This window comes from Leopardus geoffroyi, chromosome E2 (genome assembly GCF_018350155.1).
Source record: "Leopardus geoffroyi isolate Oge1 chromosome E2, O.geoffroyi_Oge1_pat1.0, whole genome shotgun sequence".
NCBI classification, from domain to species: domain Eukaryota; kingdom Metazoa; phylum Chordata; class Mammalia; order Carnivora; family Felidae; genus Leopardus; species Leopardus geoffroyi.
In genome coordinates, this window is record NC_059335.1 from 49,754,175 (window position 1) to 49,779,067 (window position 24,893).

General features: G+C 57.3%; 1 protein-coding gene across 4 annotated transcripts in view; it reads right to left on the bottom strand.

The window, feature by feature from the left end:
- Positions 1-24,893, bottom strand: part of BCAR1 (BCAR1 scaffold protein, Cas family member) — a 37,346-nt gene that overhangs the window by 7,828 nt on the left and 4,625 nt on the right. The window contains exons 1-3 of one of the 4 annotated variants that reach the window (XM_045443556.1): positions 16,331-16,530; positions 5,449-6,060; positions 5,326-5,364 (exon numbers count right to left, since the gene is read on the bottom strand). In XM_045443556.1, coding sequence (XP_045299512.1) covers positions 5,326-5,364; positions 5,449-6,060; positions 16,331-16,342 — 663 coding nt within the window. In that variant the 5' untranslated portion in view covers positions 16,343-16,530. Of the gene's footprint in view, positions 1-5,325; positions 5,365-5,448; positions 6,061-16,330; positions 16,612-24,893 lie in introns of those variants that run through there. The other 3 variants (XM_045443555.1, XM_045443558.1, XM_045443557.1) reach the window with 3 other exon arrangements.

The following is a 24,893-nucleotide window of genomic DNA, read 5'->3' on the forward strand; positions in this document are numbered from 1 at the left end:
TGACCTGGAAGGTTCCAGAGGAGCATACAAGTGGGCTTGACTGGGATGTCCCTGCCTCACAACACCTCCTAGCTGCACCCTCCTCAGAAAGGCTTCCAGTAAGGGGCTCTCTCGACTGCAGGACCAGCTTCTTGGCTCCAGGACGAAGCGAGGATAGTGCCAGGCTGTGCCCTCCTCACGCTGGGCCCAGAGGTGGCCTGCAGGAGGTCCCAATAATTGGCGCCTGGGGCTCCCAGAAGGTGGTGGCCTGGAGAGCAGTAAGTGGTGCCCCTGTCGTCCTCATCAACCGAGCATATGCTGGGGAGATTCCTGAGGGCTGGGCCTCCAAAGACTCCCAGACCATCAGGGCCAGTTCTGGGGCTATTCTGCAAAGTTGGGTGTGGGTGTGAGGGAGTGGCCAAGACTACAGCCAAGACCCCCGCACTCCAATACACCACGCCCACAGGGCCGCCAAGGCCACCACTAACCTGAAAAGGAGAAGACCTTAATTAGGGGTCGTTGGCCCACAGAAGGGGCCGACACGTTCCCCTCTCTGGTGCCCTTCCCTGGCCTGGCGTCCAGGACAGCAAACTGCTGAGAGCCCTTCACACCAGCCTCTTTCCCGGCAAGCACCCCGGCCATGCAGGCTGCAGGCGGCCCAGTGGGAGGGGCTGGCAGGATGGAACCCAGCTCAGGGCACGCCTCCCCCACAAGGCTCCCAGCTCAGCACTCTGGGACAGAAAGGCCTTTTGTTCCCTAATCAAAGGGGACGTCTGGAACAGAGTTGACTCAGGCCCTCCCCACACACATCCCTGGAGGGGAAGCAGGGCTGGCCCTCGGGCTCAATACCCCGCAGAACCCTGCAGACCATGCCTGGCCCCCAGTGCCCATGGCACTGACAGCCAGCTGTACACGCCTGTGTATGCTGGAGGGTGCAGGCTTCACACGCAAGCGCTAGGTACTCCAGGAGCAGCAGAATACCCAAACCCCGGAGCGTGGGCACCGCGTGGGCACCGGCACTTTTCTCATCAGCCTGGGGCTTGGCAGAGCCTCCTGCTGATGCATCCTTCTGGCCCCCTCCCCAGCAGCACAGCCTCTCTGTGGAAGCGCCTCCACGGGGGTATTCCCCACCCACCCCACCCCACCCCCAGCGTGTCTGGGAGTAGAGCTGGCGGCCCTCCCCAGACTCATCTCCCTCCTTGAGCCCCAGACTTGAGTCTCCTCCAGAGCTATTTTTAGACGCTAGAACCTGCCAACAACAGGGCAGGCGGGGCTGGCGGGGGCTGGCGGGACGTGGCAGGTTGGCAGGGCCTCGAGGCAAGGCCCAAAGCGTCTCCAGGCCCTGCTGACTCCAGAAGGCAGATGGGGACCCCGCTCACTCCCACGGCAAGCCCCTACGGTGCCTCCTGAATGTAGAGAGAGCAGGGAGGGCAGGCGGAAGGGCTCTGGGGCCGGACCCCAGGCCCAGGCTATCGGCAGCTTGCCACTCCTGCAGCTGAGCTGGTGACAGTAAGCAGCTGTCCTGGCCAGCAAATGTTCTCTGCTAGAAAAAAACTGTAAGGCAGCCACTAGTGGGGAAAAGCTTGTTAGGGAAACCTACTCCCCAGAGAGCTGCTGAGCCTGCTAATCACAGTCTGCCCTGCTCTGCACCTGAGGCCCCATTAGCAGGACCCTGAGGCCGCCGGGGGTGGGTGACACAGCCAGAGCCCGGGAGGAGACACAGAACCCCAGACCCAAGACCCACGTGCTCTTGCGCATGCACACGCCAGCAGTGCAGGAGGCCAACACAGACGCAGAGAAAACACGCACAGTACCCACAAAGACAGACCACAGAGCTAGGCAGGGCAGCCCCATCAGGGCATCTGCAGAGAGGGGGGAGACGTGGAGCCAAAGAAGGCCCCGGAGATCCAATGGGAAAGGCCACCACCACCTGCCGCATTCGGCTCGGGGCCCCAGTCACTCTCCAGGCAGCTTGGCTGCTGGTCTCCCCCTTTTGCAAAGTGGACGTCACCCCACGTGACCCAGACCGGCTCCTGCTCTGGCACGCCCCTTCCTGTCTGAGCCCCAGATTCCTTCTCTGGAGCAGGAGTGCTGTGGGACCTAGCAGGTCCCTCACTGAGAGTGAGGGACATGCTGGGTGCAGGTCCCCTTCCAAGCTCCTGGGCTCCCCAGGAGGAATAGTGCTGAGTTCAACTCCATTTGCCCCCGTGCCCGACCCAGCGCCACAGCTGCCCCCTTAGCACAGCTGCAGATCCTGACCCAAAGGTGTTCCCCCAAAAGTGACCTCACAAAAACACCTCCCTCTCTGCGGGCCCCACCTGCTCCTGCCCTCGGCATCCACGTCCCAGCCCAGAGGATGTTCACGTTGTGCCGTGGCCCCAACTTCTCTCCCCAGCCACACAGGCCACTCTGGCCGAGGGTCCGGACATCTGACCCTTCTTCCTCTTGTGTCTCCTGGCCACTGTTCTCATTGCTCACCTTCTAGCTTCCTGGATACCAAGGTCCCCCCGCCCACTCTACCCCGTCCTGGCAGGTTACCTCCTCACCCTACCTGACCTCTACCCCTGAACCAGAAGCCTCAGTTTCCCAAACTTCTGAGGGGGAGCACAAGGCTAATGAAAGCAGAACCATGAAATGTGGGCAAAGAAGTGCGCACCAAGACGTTTATCGCCTCATTTTAAGAGAGACACGTGCAATCTGAAACTGCCTGGAATCCATCCCTGGGGAGGGGGTGACGCAGCAAAATCTGGCGTGGCGATCACAATCACTTCAGGGACCCAAGAAAATGCTTCTGATAACTGTGGGACTTACAATTTCAAAATGCAAAAGTCTGCATACAAATCTCTGTAAGACAGGGAATATGCTAGACAAAATATGCCCAAATTCCCAGGGATCACCTCTTGACGGGGGAATCTCTTCTCCACACTTTTTCGTACATTGTGTGTTTTCTACAACACATAAGCACCGTTTCATGATCATAATATAAAAGCAGATGCAACCGAGGCTGCCCAAGCGAGGAGACGAGGCTTCTTAGAGGAGAGCCACCAAGCCCCAGGACACAGGGCTCTTGTTCCCAGGCCACCAGCCAGATGAGGGCCCTTGGGGACACAGGCTCTGGGCAGCCAGGTGAGCCCAGATGGAACCTGAGAACAAGCCCTTCACAAGGGAGGGAACCAGAAACCACAGCCAAAATGTGGGTTCAAGTCCACAGCCCAGTACAGGGGTCTTGCTGCTGCTTCCTGGTCCACGGGGCTTCCAGCACCTGCCCCAACCTCACAGACACCACGACAAGTTTGTCCATCAAGATTCAGGGAGAGAAGCGGGCAGGGGAAAAGGCATGCCTCTCCAGGGGATGTGCCGTGTGTATGTGTGTGTGTGTGTGTGTGTGAGAGAGAGAGAGAGAGAGAGAGAGAGAGAGAAAGAGAGAGAGAGAGCGAGCACATGACCAAGAGAGGGACCGTGTGTGTGTCTGTGAGTGAGTGTGAGCATACAGGGGGATAGACTATGGCCTGTCCTCAGGCTCACCAGCCAGGCACTGCTCCCTGCCACCTCCCCACAGGACAGGTGTTTCCCTGGCAGGGCTCTGTTCCTCTCCCTAAAGCACCCTGGGAGCGGCCCATCTCTGGCCAGGCAGCTGAAGGAGCAGGGAGGGCAGGAAGTGGGAGCCAGTGACCCAGGGTTCCCTGGTGGCCAATGGCCAAGGAGCTCCACCCTCAGCTGGCCAGCCTGACCTCTGGCCAGGTCTCCTGGCTACCAAGCTGCACCCTGTGGGCAGGGGCATGGTGACGCTGCCTGCTGACTACTGCCCAGCTAGAACGGGCAGGGCTCCCACCTCAGCCCTGGACATGCTTTGAGGACAGAGGCTTGGTGCTGTGAGGGGAGCGCCCACTCAGCCACCGTCTCCCCAGACACAGGTGGCTCTAGAGTAGACGTGGCACAAACACGAGGCCTGGTCTGGGTCTCGGGGAGCTGATCCTCAGAGTCCAGAGGCTTCTCCTAAGGGCTTCCGGGGCACACTGCCTGCCGCGGTCTCCCTCTGCAGAGGGGTGAGCCCGGCAGCTGGGGCTGGGCTGGCTTCGGGAGCCCTCCCTGCTGGCAGGGGTGGGTTTCTCAAGGTCCTCCTGGGCGAGCTGTGAGGGAAGAACAGCATGGAGGAGACAGAGAGTGCCGGGTGCCACAACTCTGTCCTCAACAATATGGGGGAGGCCTCCTCTGCTTCTGGGCCTTGGAAATTTCACTCCCCGAATCTTCAAGGGACTTGGACACGGAAAGACACAGGCCACAGGGGAGAAGAGGCTGCTCCTGACTCAGCCCAGAGCAGCCAGTGGGGCAGAGCCTCCTCCTTCGCACAGGCGGACGGACTTGGGGGTGGGGCATGCGGGCAGGCCTGTGTAGAGCCGAGGGTGCCGCCCTCAGGGCCCTGTCCCTCAACCCTGCATCCCCTGGCAACAGCGTGCAAGGTGACCTCTGAGAGACCCTACTCTGGCAACGCCCCCGGTAGTGTCCTCCCCACTGTCCGAGCATCACGAACAGGTCCCTCTGCTGCCCGCCAACGTGCCGCAGGAGAGAAGGGGCCGGGCGCCCGTGGAGCCAGGAATGCCAGATGCGCTCCATGCTCACCCAGGGGGCTGACACGCACACCCAGGGGGCTCGTGGGAGCCCCAGGCACAAGGAGGCTGGCCTCTCCCCTTGGTCTTCCCCCTTGCCCTGCTGGCTGCGATGCAGACACACTGGATGGAGCTGACGTGGCAACCATCCTGGCCCATGAGATGCCAAGCCCCGTGTCGAGGATGGTGGAACAAGATGGACTGAGGTGTGGCCCCTGATACCCACGGAGGTGCTGTCAGCCTGACACCGCTCACATCCAAACCACGGCATACGACAAAGTCTCATATCCAATCGACTCCTGTGCACTTTCAGCCACTCTCGCGTAACAGTTTTACTGAGCGTCCCCAACACCCATCCCTCTCCTGGGTGTCCCCCACCCCCACCGGGCCCTGTCCCCAGAACTCTGTGGGCTGAATGATGTCACTAGAACATGCAGTGCGCAGGACACTTCTACTCAAAACCCTTTGCCCTCAGGCAGGTATCTGGTTCCTCAGGAGCACCACACCCCTGGCGGTTGGTCCTCAGCCTACTGCTCGGGCTTCACCTGCCAAGAACCGCCTGCCCACCCTTTCCAGACTTCCAGGCCTTCGACAGACTGCATCCTTTGCTGGTGACACCCTCCCAATGGGGTTTGTCCACTGAAGGCTACCTCAGGATTCAAGGCCAGCTTGGATGTCTTCTCTGTGGGTTACCTGTTCACCTTCAGTAGATGGATGAACACATTCCCCAAACACTCACCTCCCATCTTGGCCCCAGACGAAACGTGCAGCTGGAGCCCTAGAGACGCCGAGGGTACTCAGCTGGGGCCAGAAACCAGGGCCTGGGCAAAACTTGCCAGGGGAGTTGACAGGGCAGCCTTACCTTTGCCGGTGGCTTCGTCCCCTCCCAGCTGCGTGCATCCATGGATGGGGGCACCTGGTAGATGTCATGTCCTATGCCAGCAGAAGGTGGCACCTGGTAAATATCCTGGGCGGGGCTGCCAGGCCCTGGGGGCACCTGGTAAAGGTCTGGAGCTGGGCTAGGAAAAGGGTGATGGGGCATCTGCTTTGAGAACATAGATGTCTGTTTGGCTGGGGGAGACTGGAACTGTGGGCTGGGTCCAGGGGCTTGGTAGAGGCCTTGCTGAGTCTTGCTGGGGGTGGGCACCAGGTACACGCTATCGGGCTGGGGCTGGTATGTGGCAGGCAGCATGGGCGTGTACTGGGCAGCCGGGGTGTGGGGGCCAGGCTGGGGCTGGGCCGAGGTGGCAGGTGGGCCAGGCCCGGGCCCTGCTGGCTTCTTGTCGTGCATGCCCACCAGGATCTTAAGGCGGTTCCCGGGCACAATGCCTTGGCGCCCATGCAGCGAGCAGAGCCACCAGCCATCCAGGCCTTGTGTGTCCCGTTCCAGCACCGTCATGATGTCACCCTTGCGGAAGGAGAGCTCATCCGGGGACTCGGCCACGTTGTCATAGAGGGCTTTGGCCAGCACGTTCTGGGGAGAGAGGAAGCAGGTGTGCATGAGGATGTGCATCAGGGGCTCAGTGGCAGAGAGGGCTCTGCCCACCCCACCCCCCACCAGCAGAGAGGCCCGGCTGATGCTGGCATTTTCCAAATAAGCCTCAAAATCCTCTCGACTGCAGCCACCACCTTCACTCCAGGGAAGCCACTCCCTAAGTCACATGACAACACTGGGGAGAAGAGTAATAATGCAAATAATGGTCACCACGTTCTGGGAAGAAAACAGGATACAAACCCTCCCTGCTCCAACTCAACAGTCCTGCTGTCCTGCCAGAGCAATCAGCCAAGAGGAAAAAAACGAGAGAGTGGGGAGGGGACATACAGGGACAAAACGGTCACCATCTGCAGACCATATGATCATCTACGTCATAATTCCAACAAATTAGAATCAGTAACTGATGAGAAAGAAATATAGAAAAGACATCGCACGACAACAACAAAAAGCTACTAGTTATCCAGGAATTAATCAAGCAAAGACAGCAGGAGACCTCAGGGGAAAAAATGTGTACTTTCTGCCAAAAGGCTCAAGGAAAAACCTGAATAAAGGGGAAAACATACCAAGTTCACGGTGGGATGACTAAGCACTATAAAAGGCCAATTTGCCCAAGCTTACTTAATAAGTTACAATTGTAACAAAAATGCCAGGAGGATTTTTTTTTTTTTTTAAGGAATTTGACCAAAGGAGGAGAATCCTTTTAGAATTAAATGGAGGAACAGAGGTCCACGAATAAGCAGGTCAGTTCTGAAAATGAGATGCAAATGGGCACTCCACTTTCCTTTCAAGCTGTGAGGATGTGCCACAACTCCGCATCAGCGAGCTGGCACGGGGCCGATGGACCAGGACAGGGCCCGGAGACAGCCCCATGCTTGGGGAACCCGTGGGACGCTGCAGGTGGTACCACACAGCCATGGGAAGGACAAGACCGCTTCACGGGTGGTATGAGAACTCACTCACCGTAGGAAGAAAAATCAGTCCACACACTTGCCTTGTGTTATAAACAAAGGAATTTAAAGACCCAAGTGTCAAAGATACAACTCTAGCTCTGATAGAAGAAAAAATCGGGGAGAATATCTTTGTGACCTAGAAATGGGAAAAATTATGAAATACAACTCTAGAAACAAAGATCCCCAAAGCACAAAACATAAGGTAACAACAACAATGACACATGGATGGACTCAACCTCACCAAAGTGAATGGTTTCTACTGCCTGGGGGAGAACACAAAACTGACAGGGTAACAGATCACCAACGACAAGAGAGGGATCAACCTAGAATCTGGAGGCGTTTCTCCAAATCAGCAAGGCAAAGATAAGAACACCAACAGAAAACCAACAAGATGAAAACAGCAAGTTCTCTGAAGGGGAAAAGGAACGGCCAAGACCACTACGAAGGATGCTCAGGGTCCAACCAGCACAGCGAGACATCTCTGCGATTCTGCTCTGTGCGCCCGCAGGTGTCTAGGTATCTGGTAAGGAAGGTCAACCACGCCCTCCTGAGTCAAAATAACAGGCAGATCTATGGCCCAGAATCGTTTATGTACATGTAATAAATGTCTACAAAACAACTCTATGTTATTTTCCAGACGTTTACCCAGGGATAGACTCTAGACACGTAACATTAGCATGGATGCTTCTGAAAAAGGGACAGACATCAGGAATGAGGAAATTACAGCATAATAAGAAAGGGGTCTCAAAAGACAGTGACCACAGAAGAGCAATACCCTCCACCAGCCCCACATTTTACCCTGTAATTCTCCTGGTAACCCTCCCAGCCACCCCGGAAGCACGCACGACTACAGGGCTCCATTAATTAGCAACCCTCCTCCCCCTCCACCGCAGAGCAGGGCCATGAGCTCCACATGGCCCTGGCACAGAAAGGCCCTGCTGCCAAGCAGCCTGTGTGGGACGTGGGAAAGGCCTTGGGGAGACTGGGATAGAGGCGGGAGGACCACAGCACGGCACAGCCCAAGCTAGCAGGCCCGAGCATCACCGGGATAAAGAACCGGGACTGGGGAGGCCCCCGTGTCCTCGGTCTTCGGACTCTGCTGTGCTACTCCCTTTGTGCAGGTGCCAGGCTCGGGTCAGGCCCAGAGATACCATAGAGGGTTCCCAGCAGAGGGAAGAGCAAAGGAGGTGCCTGGGTGAGAGGAGACCAGGGCTGCTCTGGCGTCCCAGGGAGGGGAGGAACAGGGATCAGCTGGGAGCCCATTTCTCCAGAGCAACTCAGAGCCTCCAGACCCAGACAAAGCCAGACGCTGGAAAGTTGGGAACCAAGAGAGGCTGGATCAGGGGAGAAGCCAGCCCAGGGGGGCAGCTCATGGACAGCACAGAAGAGAGATTTCACCCCAGTAACAAGGTGAGCACTGAGGCAAAGGCCTTCGAAACTTCTGGCTACTTCAACACTGCCCATGTCATGACTATAATGATTAAATATGCACTGAAGCATAAATTATCCTCAATAAAATGTCACTTGAACTTTTAAAAAATGGGGAGAGGGTAAGATGAACAGTGTAAATGTTTGAGGGGCGCCTGGGTGGCTCAGTCGGTTAAGCGTCCAACTTCGGCTCAGGTCATGATCTCACTCACAGTCCATGAGTTCGAGCCCCGCGTCAGGCTATGTGCTGACAGCTCAGAGCCTGGATACTGCTTCGGATTCTGTGTCTTCCTCTTTCTCTGCCTCTCCCCGATTCGCACTCTGTGTCTCTCTGCCTCTCTCAAAAATAAATAAACATTAAAAAATTAAGAAAAAACAGGGGCGCCTGGGTGGCTCAGTCGGTTAAGCATCCGACTTCAGCTCAGGTCATGGTCTCACAGTTTTTGGGTTCAAGCCCCGCGTCTGGCTCCGTGCTGACAGTTCAGAGCCTGGAGCCTGCTTCAGATTCTGTATCTCTTCCTCTCTCTGCCCCTCCCATGCTCATGTTCTATCTCTCACTGTCTCTCAATAATAAATAAATGTTTAAAAAAAATTAAAAAAAATAAATAAGTAAAAATAAAAAATTAAGAGAAAACAGAAAAAACTTTATAAAAGTACAGTGTAAATGTTTCAGACAACGGGGTGCTCTCTCTTCCTGTTTTTGAGAATTTCTCAGTTTGTATTCAACAAGGCTTGGGGGTTGAAGAAAAAAAAACACATTCTGAAAAGAACAGTGGACCACCTCCTAGGCCTCAAGTCAGGATGGGACAGAGGAGGCCGAAGCAGGTCCAGAGGCCACAGCCCCAGGAGGAGCAGACAGGGGCAGGGGCTGTCCTGCAGCCCATGGGGGCCCATGGGCCCCATCTCCCAGCTGCCTGCAAGAAAAGCAAGTTTCCCAAATATGGTCTGCAGCCTGCCTCAGGGAATCACATCCCGTCAGGGGGCGGGACGCCCGGCCCACCATCCCCCTGTGACCCCAGAACACAGAGCCACCCCAGTGGGTCCCCCTCAGCCCCTGCCCTGGTGACCACAGGAAGTGCCAGCAGAGTGAGTCACGGGAAAATTCCCCTCTAGCCCAGTCAGAGGGGGCGGGGTACAGACAGAGGGGACTGCCCCTCTGAGGCCCCTCACCTCTCAGGACAGCCCAAGGAAGGCTGGCAGAGGGGCCTCCACCAGGCCCTGCCAGGCAGTGCTGGGTGCTCCGGGAAGCTGGAAGGCTCTAAAGAGGGCAAGGTCCGGTGGGGGGAGAGAGATAGAGGGGGAGGGTCTGCCCCAGCCCAGGACAGCTTGTGGGGCCTCCTGCACCCAGGGTGGCCAGCCCCCACCCCCTTGGCGTGAGCTCACTGAGCAGTCAAGGCCAACAACGACTGCAACTGTATAGTCTGGGGCGGCTGGAGCCAGGCTGGGAAGCACCTCTTGGGCTGGGCACGTGGCACAGGGTGCCTGGCACCAGGAGCGCCTCTGCCTGTATCAGCTGGTGCCCCCACCCACAGTCCCAGGAGCAGCCTCTCCACAGCCTGTTCCTGAGTCCTAGGCACCGCTGGCACTGGGCACTCCAGCTGGCCGAGCACCCTAGCTTTGGGCCTCTGAGCCTCCCCAGCTGCTCCTGAGACATGTTCCTCCTTGCTTCTCCTTCCTTCTTCCAAGTCAAGCAACTAAAACCAGACCTGGGTCTGGTTCTCCCTCTACTGCTGGGTGACCCTGGGTAGTAAGTCTCTTAGCCTCTGAGAATCCAGATCCCCTGTGCTAAGGCCACAGGCCTGGTTTCACAGGACTGTTCTTTTGTTTAACAAAAGATGTGCCAGGCTCCTGCTCTCTGTCAGGTGTTGGGCCAGGCTCTGCAAGATGGTGCAGGTCTAGCTTGACCAGGGCCCTATCTGCATGGGACTTACATTCCAGTGGAGCAAACACCCAACACTTTGTTAGGGCAGGGGGGAAAACTGCAATGCCAAAAATAATGCGGGACAGAGCCACTGCATATAGAGTGGTCAAAGATGACCTCCCCGTGGAGGTGATCCTTCAGATGATTCATGAAGAATGAAAAACAGACAACCATGACACCAGCCAGGGAAGAGCATACTGGCAGAGGATGGGCATGAGCCGGGGCACTGGAGGAGGAAGAGGCTGGAGGGAGACAGGGCTGTGGCCCTGGAGTGGCAGGCAGGCCAGAGCCCGTCTCACTGCAGGATGCCTTGGGACAATGCATGAGACCTCAGTAGATGTCATCCAGTGATGGCACCTCATGGCAGGTAAGCCGGGCCAGGGCAAAGCCTACAGCATCTGAGCATATCTACTCCGGACACACTCCTCAAGACCCAGAGTCTTGCCCCAGCACGGAAGAGGGGCCAGCGCCCCCAAAATCTAGCTTCCCAGCCTCCCTCACTGCTGTGCCAATCAGGGCCTTCCCATCCATCTCATAAGGGGGGCACAGCTATGACATCTAGAGGGGCGCGCTGCCAGGGCGCCATCACAGTCCATGCAGACACTGCCAGCCACGTGTTTCCACGGGACCATAGAGAGTGCTGCCGGACTTGCCCCAAGCCTCTGGCCAACCTCATTCCTGACTCCAGGAAACCCTGGGCTGTGTTCTACTCCACAACAGGATTTGGGTGGCACTCCTCCAGGAAGGTTCCATGCCCCTCTTTGAGCACACGCTCCCCACTGCCCCCAACTCAAAGTGCTGACCCAAGCATCTCATTACTGCCTACTTTGTGCCCTCTGACCCAGATGCTCAGGAGAGGACAGGGCAGGGGGTGGGGTCCTTCAGTATGGAACCCTCAGGCACATGTGCACAGAGCCTGGCCCTGAATGAGCGGGTTTAGGCAGAAGCCCCCCTTACAGAAGGTGGTATCCAAGCCTCCCTGGTAGTGGTGTGGCCATGCCTGAGGAAGCCAGGAAGACAAGGTGGGGCTCACTCACCCCAGAAGGAGGGGAAAGGAGAACCTCTAGCTCAACGCCGACACCGCCAGGCCCCGTTCAGAACAACACCCTGGTTGTCGCACATGGGGGCTAACAGGGCTGCCTCACAGGCCCCGCCTGACTCTGAGAATAGCCCTCATTGTGTCCCAGGGCCCTGTGGGCACCAGACCCACCCAGCCCAGGTGTGCCCTCAGACATGGAGTAGCTGGGCCTTGGCCACAGGGGGGCACATGTCTGGAGGACTGCAGCCATCTGACGCCTATGTGGGTCTCTCCACTGGCTTCGCCTGCTGCCGTGGGGAGCCTTGGATGTGCTCTGGGTATCCCTAAACCTTGACTCTGCAGGAAGGCATGACCTGGTAGCTGGAACTGGTGAGGAGACACCAGGCTGATGGGGACATGACGGACAGGTTCACAGCACTACAATCACAGCAGTAACGACGAACTCTGTCAGGAGCGGGCTCCTTTGCGTACTTCAGTCATCCCTTTTAACCTTATGAGAGACTGATTACCTCCATCTTGCAGACAGGGAAACTGAGGTACAGAACAGTTACCCGACTTGCTAGGGACAGAGTCAGGAAGCAGCAGAGGCAGACCTGGGCTCTACGATAAAGCAGAGCTGGAAGGCTCCAGGTTGATGCTTAGGTCCCTGGAAGCCAAGAGCGGAAATCTGACAGGCCTTTTCCTGAAACTCCCCCCTGTCCCTCAGCACCAACGCGCGCGTGCACAAGCACACACACACACACCCCAGTTCCAAACATAGAGCCTCACACACAGTAGTCTCTTGGGAAACACTAGCTCCCTTCATACTCAGAACCATCTCATACTTGGGCCAAGATTATTTCTGGGGTATCCTGTTTGCTTGTCTCAAGGAGCCCCCAGTGGCTAATGGATATAGGTTCAATGCATGCGTGTCTGAATGGCAGTGTGCATCCACAACCCCTGCTCCCTGGTGCCTGGAGAATCCCCCTGGAAAGGCAGTAGCCAAAGGCCCACTGGTAAGGGTCCTGACCATCCCCTCCCCCTACCTCCCAGGCTCTAATGGCACCATAAGGGCAGAGTTCCTTCCCTTCCCAGACAGGCCCACACCCTCGTCCCTGGTGAAACTCCATCCCAGCCAGCCTTATTGTCACTGCCCTAATACACCCAGGGACAAGCGAGTAGCCAGGGTCTGGGCTCAAGTTCTCAGTGTTCGACTGACAAGGAGCAAGACTGTGGGCAACCCCTATTCCAGAGCCATCCCAAGAGGAGCACAGCTCCTGCCTACCTACCTCAGGAGTGCCTGAGGCTCAGAGAACAGAGCTGGGACTATATGTGGGTCCTCAGCCCCGTGTCTGATACTCTGTACCTAGAAACTAGGTCTGTTGAATGAAGGACTAAAAATCCACCTGTGATGGCCACTGCCAGCAGCTCCTTCAAACAAACATGAGCCATGGCCCAGCCAGCAGATGCTTCTGTCTCTGGAGCCGGCTCTGGGCCAGGAGCAGGACCCTGCCCCCACCCTTGCCAGGGCATCCCAGGCACTGTCCCTGGGAGGCTGGGCACAGACGGAAAGGTGGCGTGGGCAGGCCCTTCCTGCTGTAGGACATAACACCTGCAGCCCCTAACACACCACAGATGATGAGAACAAGCAAGCTGGAGTCAGAGCACCAAGATGGTAGGAAGGCAAAGCCCTCTATCCTGCAGTCCATTCCAACTACTAACAGCTTGGGAATGGTCCCCAACCCCTTTAGAACCCTCACCACTGCCACCTAGCTCAGGGAACTGACCCAGGCTGCCAGAAGCCAGAGCTGTGTGCACTTGACCACCCACTGCTCTCCTTCTCCATCCCTGGGGCCTTGCTGGTCCCCTCTTGGGATTCAGTCTCTTGAAGAGGGCTCAGCATGAGGCAGACCTTTACTTCAGGGATAGCACCAGCCCCAGATACGTCATCACGGAGGGGAAAAGGCAGAAGGGACACCCCAGGGGGGATAGGAAGGACCTCACTCCTTTTAAGACCCCAGTTTCTCCACCTTGACATCTAAAGCCCCCTGCGGACTGCCACTCTCCAGCCCTAAATGATAACTTGCTGCAACCCTTAAAGCAGCAGCATCTGCCTGGGCAGGAATGGAGGGGAACACGAAGGCACAAAAAGTGGGGTTCTCTAGCTCAAAAAAGAGTACCGAACCCCTGATTTCTGGGATGCACAGTAGAGATGAGGGTCTGAGATGGGGCCCTGCTTCCCTCTTTGAGCTGCTTCCACTCCAGGCCAGTACTTCACTCCACTCCTTACTCAGAAGTACAAGGGGGGCAGGGGGACGGTGGCGCCTGCGTGGGTCGGTTAAGCGTGGAACTTCAGCTCTGGTCACGATCTCACATCGCAGTTTGTGGGTTCGAGCCCCACGTCAGGCTCTGTGCTGACAACTCAGAGCCTGAAGCCTGTTTCAGATTCTCTGTCTCCCGCTCTCTCTGCCCTTCCCCTACTCATGCTCATGTTCATGCTCTGTCTCTCTCAAAAATAAACATTAAAAAAATTTAAGGGGTGCCAGGGTAGAAAGCATCTGACTCTTGGTTTTGGCTCAGGTCATGATTTCACAGTTCATGAGTTCGAGCCCCAGTGTTGGGCTCTGTGCTGACAGCTCAGGGCCTGGAGCCTACTTGGATTCTGTGTCTCCCTCTCTCTGGCCTCCTCTGCTTGCACTCTGTCTCTCTCTCTCTCTCTCTTCTCGAAAGAAAGAAAGAAAGAAAGAGAGAGAGAGAGAGAGAGAGAGAGAGAAAGTGCAAGAGAATTAGGGCAGCAAGACATTGGAGCCAGGGCCTCTCTCCAGGGCTAGAGGGCCCAGTCCTACCGCCTTCCTTGAAGGGAGACCACCCTTCAGCCCCTTGTTGAGGGGCCTTGAGGACCCAGGGGAAGAGGAGCTTGCCCAGTATCTGTGCTGGAGAATGATCCCTATCACCTCAACCCTACAACTCACTCACCAAGTGTGACTCCAACACTGCCCTTCACCCTTCCAGAAGCCTCCTGCGGGGCACAACTGGCCTCTGGTTCTGGCTGTCCCAATTAGCTACGGGCTCCTAGGAGGTGGGGAAGGGAGTTTTCCAGGCCCAAGAGAAAAGGGTGGTGGGAACTCCTAGAAGCACAATGGATGCCAGGAGGGACCACAGAAACACAGCCCCGGAGCCAGAAGGACCCCACCAAGTTGGCAGCCCCAGCACAGCACAACAGCACCCCAGGGACCAGAGCGCTCCTAATCAGGGAGGGGGTGTGGTGGAACACTTGTGGCACAGAGCATGGGGCTGTACCAGGAGACAAAGTTCTGGATCCAATTCTGTGAGAACAAGTACCTGTCCCTCTCTGCCTCAGTCTCCCCATCTGTATGACAACGGGGAGAGCAGCTGTCTCGGGGGCGTTTCCCCGCTCAAGACGCCCTAGGGGCGCTGCCCTTACTTCAAACCCTTCTCCGGGCCTGAGGGGATGGTGCCAGCAGCCCACAGCACTCACACCTGGCTCGTGCAAACTGTAATGGCCAGAGGCTCCAGCTCTCCTCCTGGAACCAAGGGTGACAGTCCCAGCAGCACCTGGGGCTGCCCTGCCCGGCTTCCACCAGTTCCCACTGGGCTCCTTCCTTGCCCAGGGCAAGTGGGTAGAGGGTGCTGGTGCCAGGAGGGTTTGTCCCAGCACCCAGCACACACCTGCTCTTCTAGGCCAGTCGACTCTTCCACCCTAGGACATCACATCATCAGCTCTCCACCTGGGAAAGGACATGGGCACAGGAAGATGTGTCTCCCAGCCCAGAGGGATAAGGAACGTGTCCAAGCCTGGCTGAAATGGGCACAGAAGTCAACAGCAAACCTGGAGAGTGCCTCCCAGCCTAGACTCTCAGGGGAGAGGTGAGGAAAAAGAAACTCCTGTCCTCAAGACCGATGAGTGGGCTGATGTCCCCAGTTTGGGATCCAAGACCCCAAAATCTCTCCAGGCACTAACCCACCCTCGGTCCTAGAGCACCCTAGCCCTCAGCAAATCGCAACTTCGACTCCTCCAAAACCGCTCTGGGCTGTAGCTCTTGCAGCAGTGAGGGGCTGGGAGCCCTGGTTGCGGACACTCGAGTGGCAGCCCAGTCCCTCCACAAGCTCCACCCTCAAATGATGGGACCCGGGGTCACGGTGCAGCCATGGACTCCCACCGCCATGATCCGGCTCCTACAGAAGTTTTTGCAATCGTGGTAGGTAAAGGCCTAGAAGAGCCTGCCCCAGGCCTGGAATCCGGTGCTGGCAGGCTGGGGGTGAATCATTAACAAACCCAGGATTGGTGCTCCAGGCGCACCAACACCTCCTCAATCACCACGCACTTGTTCGCTCAACCCCTAGCCTGGGGGCGGGTAGGGGCAGCTCCCCACTCGAAAACAGAGATGGACCACCATCCCGCTTGCTGGAAATCCACGCCTCCTAGAAGTTCACGATCCAAGGAATCTCGGACCCCTTTTTGTAGCTGAGGAAACTGAGGCTCGGAGGCGTGTCACGCAGGCCCAAGGTCACCCAGCAGGCGGCGGCCGGCAGGGGGAGAACGGGACTCCCGCCAGCAACTTTCCCGGATCCAGGAACTTTCCTGCCGGCCAGCGGCCCCTGAGTCCCGCCCTTCTAACCGCCCCGTGGGCGCACAGGCTCTGGGATCTTCCGCAGTCCTTGCCTCCCGGCGTTCCCGCCACGGCGGGAGAGGGGTTTCAGACCTCGGACCCCGGCCCGGTCGCGACCCCGCGGAGACTCCAGCGGCCAGCTGCTCCCAGGACCCGCAGGTCCGGCAGGAAATGCCACACATTTAGCTCTTTCTCGCTTGGGACCGAGCCGGGCGTGGGCAGGGCGGTCGCCTGGAAGCCGGTACGCGGACGCCGCCCGGATCTGCGCTCCCGGACCCGGGGCCGCGTCTGCTGCACTCACCAGGTAGTTCATCGTGTCTGGTCGGCCTGCGGCCCCGCCTCCCCGCAAGGGCGCACACCAAGCTGCCCGCGCCGCGCGCCCTCGAGCCCCGAGAGGGCCGCAGCCGTCCGGGTCCCGGGCTGGGTCCGGCCGCCTCAGCCACCACGCCTGCGGCTGCCACCACTACCCAGAGAAGGTTCCACCTCGCTCCACCCGCCGCCGCGGTCGCAGCCTCCGCCCCCCGGCGGAGCCCGGCTCCCAGCATGCCCGGCCGTGCGAGCCCATTGGCCACTGTGGCTTCCCATGCAAATGAGCCGCCCGCCAGCCGGAGGGGCGCGGGCGCGCGCCGCCCACTGGAACCGCCCCTAACCCCACCCCCACCCCGCACCAGGTCCTAGGCATCCACCCGCTACCAGCCTGCGAGGCTAGCACCGAGGGCATCTCCTTTTCCCCAAATGCATGTCCCCTGCCCTCCAGTAAGAGCGAGAACGCGCCCCTCCTCAAGGCCTAAGCAAACGCCCCCTGTTTTGGGAAGACTGCTGGGATTACCACCCCCATGCGCTCGCTGCAGCCCCCATGCAGACCCCAAAACTCTAGCCTAAGCTCAAGTGGACTTCTGCCTTCACCACGCACCAAACCCGGGGCATTCTGCGCGTGTCCATCCGGCCATCCGACTCAGATGTGAATGTAGAAGTAATAGGGAAGGGGCATACCCCAGCTGGCAGAAAACTAATAACGACCACCGCACCAACTCTGGTCAGGCCTATCCTGTTAAGAGCTCCAGGAAATGAAGACACGAGGCAGGGAGACAGAGACCCATAACCTAAGAGCCACAGAGCCACAGAGTCTGTTCTATCAGATGTGCCTGAGGCTCAGTCTACCCAGGGTCAAGGGGCTCACCATCTCCCACCTTATCCACTAAACTGAACTGAGCATCCCTGAAGCATGCCCCCATGGTCTCCATTCTGCCCTAGGAGCTCTGCTCCCACCCACAATCCCTCTAACACCTGTGCCCAACAACATGGGGAGAGGGGGAGGTTGCTGGGAATGAGAGGGAAGAAGAACCACCGGAGGGAAATAGTGGAGAGCACCTTGGTTCTCCTGAGTCCACTCTCCCGAGGTCAGTGACTGTCACCCCACACAGCAGAATCAGGGTGTGCTAGAGTCCCTGAGCATGTCCAGGGTTGCATAATGGTCTGCAAGGATATGTAGGATAGAACCTGCTCCAGAGTCAGCCACTTCTGTGCCTCAGTCTCCAGGATCCTTAGCCCTCATCCTAGAGCACTTGCTGAGCATAGGGACACCATCAGGCAGTTCACAGTACCAGGGAAGCAGTGCGGCCAACCTGGCTTTGCTCTGCAGAGACCCCTCAGGCAGGGCCTATAAGACACATACTAGCCCAAGATGGATCCACAGCTGCCCCTCCACCAGACACACAGGCCTGACAGCCAGGGCTCAACTGACTGAGCCCCTGGCCAGGTGTGCCACCTCAGCCCTCTCCCATCTGTAAAATGAAGGGGGTGGGCTAGGGCCCCTGGAGAACTGGTTAAAAATCAGATTCCTTGGGCCTGGCTGGCTCAGTCGGTAAAGTATGCAGCTCCTGATTTGAGGTTTTGAGTTCAAGACCCACGTTGGGTATAGAGATTACTTTTAAAAATAAAATAAATTTTAAAAAACTGGATTCCTAGTTCTCCCTGCTCCAGAAGAACTGAGTGTGGGGGACCTAGACGTCTGCATTTCCTCAAAACTTCACAGAGACCCAGTAGACAGAACTCATGGCCTGTCAGGAGAGGGAAGTAAGGAGCGGTGGGATTTGTGGCCCAGAGTCCTCAAGGAGGGAGACTGGCCCCTTGTCATTCTGGAGAAGGAGCTGTCACTTTCCCACAGGAGGAGCCACGTGTCAGGGAAACACTACCTAGGGCATACCCTCCTGCTGTTCCCAATGTCTGCCTCAAAGTCAGGCATGGAGCTGTGAGCCTGGGCCCTCCTAAACCCTGAACCTGTCCTCAGCGCGGCTGGCACCCCAGGTTCCAAGGAAGCAGATCGGAACCAGCAAGGCCATGCATGAGAATCTGTCTGTGCTGGGTGCTCGAGGAACCCTTAGGTTTTCCAGGGTCTCCACTGAGGAGAGGGGTGGGGACCAGGCCCCACAGCCAGGCAGAACCCTGCTTGCAGGACTCCAGGCAGGTCTCTGCAAGGGTGGGTGGGGACACAAAATGCCTGGCCCTCAACCGGCTGGCCCTACTCCATCCTAGCTGGCCTTGGGAGAAAGGAGGCTGCTGGCTGGGACCTAGCGAACAGGAGACCCTCCCGACTCTGGCTCAGGATTAAAGCAGCGCTGGGGGCGGGGCTGCTGGTGTGGGCAGGCAGGCGGGGGAGGGGAACCCAGCTCAGGCGGAGGCATTTCAAAAATTTGCTCCTTTTCCACTTAAACTCCCTCCCACTCCCCAAGCCTGTGCCTCCCAGAATGGCATTTCCGCTTTGTAATCAAGGCCCTAGGATCTGTGCCCCACAGTGATGGAAGTGGGGGGGGGGGGGATTGAAAGGAGAGAGGAACGCCCCCTCCCAGGCCAGCAGGTAGATGGGTGGGAGAGGGGCACCCTGGGCAGGCTGCAGCTGGGATGTGTGGGGGGGAAGCAGACCCTTGGGGCCAAGAAGCTCTGACAGTGATATAGCCCCTAGGAGAGCTTCCATGCTGGCCCTGGACCAAGAGCTCTGTGACTATGTGCTCATTTCACGCCCACAGAGATCCTGTAAAACAAGCTTTGCAATTAGCCCCATTTTCGTGATGAAGAGGTTGAGACCCAGTTTACCGCCCCTGGCCCCATTCTATAGACTCCCAGCCACAAAAGGATCAGAGCTGATGGCCAGGGAAGGGACAAAGGGGCTGCTAGACAGGTGGTGCTTCGGGACAGGGCAGGAAGAGAATGAGGGCACAGGGGCACCAGGGCTCAGAAAGCCAAAGAAGCTGTCACGCCTGGAGACCCCAAAGGACAAGCAGCTGAGACCCAAGCACTCCCCAAACACAAGTGAGTTCAGAACTGGGGCCCAGCACCTCCACCCCCACAGGCAGTACAGGGGAATGTGGGGGCAGTGATGAGCATGAGAAGGAGGAGGTGTTGCTGGCTGAGGAGCCCCCCCCGCCCCCCCACCCCGGGCTGGAGGGGGGGGGTGTCGCCAACTCCTCCCCTTTGAGCCCAGAGTAGCTGGCTGTGTAGGAAACATGGTGGGACCAGCACATGAGGCTGATGGTTCCCATCCGCCCATTAGAGTGTCTACTGGGGTGCAGGCTGCTGCTGATCCCAGACCCTAAATGGGAGGAAAAGCTTGGGACCCAGAGCTGCTCTCTGGGCTTTTTGCATCTTCATCTTCAGGTCAAACCCACTGCACAAAGAACTATTCTTGCTTTCGGCCCAACAATGTCTGTTGCAGCATTTGTAACAGCAGACAAAAGGGGGCATAACCTGAAGGCCCAACTATAGGCGACTGCCTTCTCAATGGGATATTGTGTAGCTATTAAGATAGCCACTTTCCCAGCGCCTGGGTGGCTCAGTCGGTTGAGCCTCCGACTCTCGACTCTCGGTTTCAGCTCAGGGCATGATCTCATGTTCAGTGAGTTCGACCCCCACATCGGGCTCTAAGCTAACGGCACGGAGCCTGCTTGGGTTTCTCTCTCCCTCTCTCTGCCCCTCCCCTTGTGCTGTCTCTGTCTCTCTCAAAATAAGTAAAGAAACTTAAAAAGATTAAAAAAGACAAGATAGCCACTTTCAAAGACTGAGAAATCATGCAAGAAAACGCTTATGACCAGGTGAATGAAAACAGCAGACTAAAATGGCCTGCAGAGTGCAACGGCAGGCAGTCGCTTTCCCAGCAGCAGGAGAGGGTGGCGGATGGGTCAGCTGACGGCAGCTCTGGGAGCGGCAGCAGGAAAGGATTTCCTGAGGCCGGAGGTGAGTGCTGCCAGCCCCAGGAACAGGAAGAAATGATGTATCTGGAGGGCCATGGGGTGTTGACGCCTTCCCCCTGGGCTGGCCACTCACCTTGGCAAGCTCGAACCCAGCCTGTGAGCTGAGGCCTGCCTGTGGATGGGCCAGAAAAGAAGGGAATCCAGCTGCATCCAGAACCACTGCCACACATGGCTGGACACCCCGCACACCTGCTGTCACAACTACCACTCCCCAGAGGCCCAGAGAGGGGACATGCTGTGCCCAGGTCACCCCGCCAGGAAGGGAGCTACATCTGTAACCCAACCCACCCGACTCCCCAGGCGTGTCCCTACGGAGAAGCACCCCAGGGGACCCCAGACAGTGCAGAGCACACACTCTTAGGGTGATGTTGCAGTTGTCAGATATAAAGAGCTTTCCCATTTTCCCTGCTCTCTGAGGATGGCGTGACCAGTGACCAATGGGGCAGTTCATCTGTCATTAATGTGAGCAACCTGACTGTGGGAAGGTGGGCGGGACCAGTCTAGAGCCAGATCTCAGCCTGCCAGCCCCTTCAGCATGCGCCTGGACTAGTGCCCAGAGACCCAGGTACAGGGTCGAAACCAGGACCCCTGGTAAGCGTGGGGGTGGAACTGCCGGGTGCAAGGACAGAGCCAGGGGTGAGGGCAGAGGGCTGACTAGCCTCCTAGATCCAGGCCTGGTTCCAGCAATTGCAATGCTCCCACCTTCTCACAGCTCCCTCCCCTACCCCCTCTGGCTCTTTCAAGGACTGGGAACGGAAGAAACTGCATACTCTCCTAATTCTTTTATTGCTTCTCTAATTTGAAAATTAGAGAGCAGTGGAGGCACCCGCAGGAAAGTGCCTGCTTCAGAGAGGGGCTCTGCTCACAGCAGGCCCAAGGCTGGAGCAGGATGACAGAGCTGGGCCCTGGGGCACTTCCCAGAGTCTCTCTGCCACACCCCAGGGCACTGACCCTGGTGGCCCTTTCTCTTCTGCACCCCTTCCTCCCATCTCCCTCTGAGAACCATCACTCTCTTGGAAGGGGATCCCCCTGGGTGCTGGCAGGTGGAGGCCCCCATGTGTGCAAGAAGGTCAGGGTCTAGGTGCACTCTGCCCTCCCTGCCGATGCTCACCCCCCTCCCTGTCCCCAACACTGCCTGGGGGAGGAATGAGGAAGAGGCCAGCAGAAGAAATGGGGGTAGGAAGAGAGGAGCTTGGTCCTGGCTGGAGGAGGGGGATGAAGACAGGCACAGGGACAAGTCCCTGTCCTCAGAGAGAAAGCTTAGTGGCTGGTGGCTCCCCGGATCTGGCTGACAGCCTGGGCCAGCAGGGACAGGGGTGTGGTCAAGAAGCCACCCAAGCTAGCCATCTGCTCTCGCCTCTCCTCATAGCAACCAGCGCCAGCATCAGGGCAATTGGAGGGGGGTGCCTTCAAATGCCATCTGCCGCCCCCCCTCACAGCCTACTTCCGCAGGAACACAGGTGCGCACACCCACAGAGAGGCGGAACAGTGTTGCCCAGTCACTTGGTCGGGGTCGGGGGTGCAGTGGGGTCCCAGGAGGGGCAGCAGGGAGAGAGTACAGGAAGGGGCGACGCGGAGAAAGCAGAGCCATGGCAGGCAGCCACCAGGAAAACCGCTGCTTCTCCCTCCGTGGACAGCACCGTGGGGGCGTCCCACCTGCCCTGCTCCAGCCCACAGGGAAAGGCTCCGGGTGTCCCAGGACACCCAGACCCCAGTCCTCACTCGGCTTGAACCCACCCACAAGGACGGGAGCAGAGACTGTTAATAACTCCAGCTGGCATGGGACCCTCCGCCATTACCGGACCTTTCAGAGCCTCGGTTGGCGCATCCGTGAAGCGTGAGGACACCAGCAGTCCTGCGGGTCACCAGGCCATGAGACTGCACAGTGGACAAAGGCACCCTGGGGTCAGCAGCACCCACCACCTCCCACTACACACCAGCGCCACCCATCCTGGCACCGGGAGGCACTTGCTGGGCTGCTCCACTAGGCCCTCCCTACTCTCCCAGCCCCTGCTCAGGTGCCCTGAGCTTCCCTGAGCCCCTGGACCACAAGAGAAACAAAACCTCCTCTGAGACGCGTGGGCAAAATCTTTCTGGGAAGCCCAGTCGCCCCCAAATCCACTGGCCAACACTGGCGGGGCGGGGGTGGGGGGCTGGCCGTGTGGGGAACGGCTGGTTACGGGGTCCATCACTACACATACCACAGCCAGCGTGTGGGTCATCCCTTCGGCACCTGCTCGCCACGAGGACAGAGCTGCTGAGAAACTGTGTCCGTGTCCTTGGGGAACTTGCCCTGCAGGGTGTGTGCGTGCCCCCCCCCCACATAAACACGTGACCATCTGTGGTGCTGAGAGCCCGCGAGGAGAAGGAGACGGACGGATGGACGGCAGAGTGATGGCAGAGGCTACTTCATACGAGGTGCCTGCGGCGGGGAAGGGTCCTCTCTGAGGAGGTGGCCTTTAAGCAGATGTGTGACTCTTCTACGAGGCTCGTGATGTGTTAAAAAAGAACAGTAAAGATTTGTAAAAATAGCCCAGGCTCGCCAACTCGCTCAGTGTGGAGAGTGGAGCAGGAGGTGTTCAGTGCCCCGGATGCAGGGAGTGGTTCTCAAGCAACCCCTGCCCCTTCCTTGAGTGGGGAGGTGTCCAGCGGGCCGGTGCCCCTCGGAGTTGAAGCAGAGCAGCCAGGAGTGTCTGCTTGGTGGGGTGTCTTGGGACAAAGAGGAGTGAGGCCAGGAATCTGTCCAGACCTGAGAGGCGGGAGGGACGCCGGCAGCTCTCAGGTAAGGCTCCCTCCCCTCCTACCGCCTACTTTCCTAGAAGCGTCTCCCTAAACACAGGTGACTCAAAAACCTAAGACACTTCACCTCTTGGGCCACCTAGAAAAAGGGAATTCAAACCCCAGACACCCAGGAGGGCTCAACAGAATGGTGTGGGGTCACACGACTTCCTAAACAAGCTTGTAACTTTGGGGGGGACCCAGGATCCGGCAGCACAGACAACGCTCTGGGTACGCCTCAAGGCACACGTGCTTGGATATCGGGTTTTAGAATATACCGAAACAGGGTATGACACTGACAACAATGGCAGTGCGTCAGTACTTAAAAATACACAGCATACAAAGACCAGAGGCAGAGTGGCGCCTGGGTGGCTCAGTCGGTTGAGTGTCTGACCCTTGATTTCGGCTTAGGTCATGATCTCACAGTCGTGGGATCAAGCCCCGTGTTGGGCTCTGCACTGGCAGCATGGAGCCTGCTTGGGGTTCTCTCTCTCTGCCCCTCCCCTGCTTGTGCTCTCTCTTTTTCTCCCAAAATAAATAAGTAAACATTTAAAAAAAGAGAGAGAGACAGATATCCATCAACAAGAGAATGGCTAAGTCCATAATTTCATATTCATAAGTGGAACACTACTCAACATCGCAGTGAAAAAAGAACTCCTGATACATACTGCATGGATGAAAATCTTAAAAGTGTTATGCTGAACGAAAGAAGCCAGACCTCAAAGAGTGTATCACTGTATGTTTCCACTTATATAAAGCTCAAAAACAGGCTAAACTAAGCCATGATGAGAGGAATCAGATTATTGGCCACCTTATGGGGGTTGGGGCAGTTGACTATAAGATCTTCTGAGATGATGGAGATATTATCTTGATTTGATTGATGGTTACATGGGGTCTGCATTAGTCAAAACTCATCTAACATCTGTCCATTTCAATACATATAAAATATTCCTATTAGAGTCTCAACTGGTAAAAATAAAACAAACCACAGAGGAAAAAATACATGGGATTAGGAATACCAAAAATAAGTATTGCAACCCTAAACCCACCATTGCCTTTTTGCCCTGGCTGTCAGGAAGCTTAAAGTTATGTATGTCTACCTTCCCCATATATTACATAGTTCTGGATCTTTTGATGATCCCAGACTATTTGTGTCTTTCACTATAATCGGCTTCCAATCCTTCCTGGACTTGGAAGGATTTAAATAATAAATTTAGATTACTGAAAAGCCCCCTTAGCCTCTAATCCCCTTTCAAGAAGGGATTAATTTTGGAGCTGCAACTTGTGACCATCAATCCTGCCAGTGCAGGCATCCAACCCACCTCTACTCCAGTCCCCAACCTGTTCCTAGCCATATCTCTTTTTCTTGAAGAGAGGGAGACAATGGACCATCAAACAGCGACTAAGAGTAAACCAAAGAAACAATGGGGCTTGACCAGGATGCCATCAAGGCAGGCAGCTGTGACAAAAGCCAGAGTCAAAGGCTGGGGACCCAAAGGTGACACCGTGGGCGGAGGGGACAGAGCACAGGCACCTAGGAAACACAGTCTCATGGCTGGAGGTGGGAAGTGGGGACTCAGTGGCTGCTATCCTCCCAGCCTTGTGGCCCACTTGCCTTACACACAGGCTTGAGCCCCACCTCACGTGCCTCCTTTTTGCAGAAGGGGCCACTCCCTAACCTAGCAGCCTGCTGATCGCACCTGACGACAGGCCTGCAGGGCCCCAGTGGCTTCCACTGTCTACAACTCTGTACCCACTCCTGGGGGCACTCAGGACAGGGCATCCACCTGGCCTGGAGCGTGGTGGGTCAGCTGGTGGTCCTAATGAAGGCCACTCAAC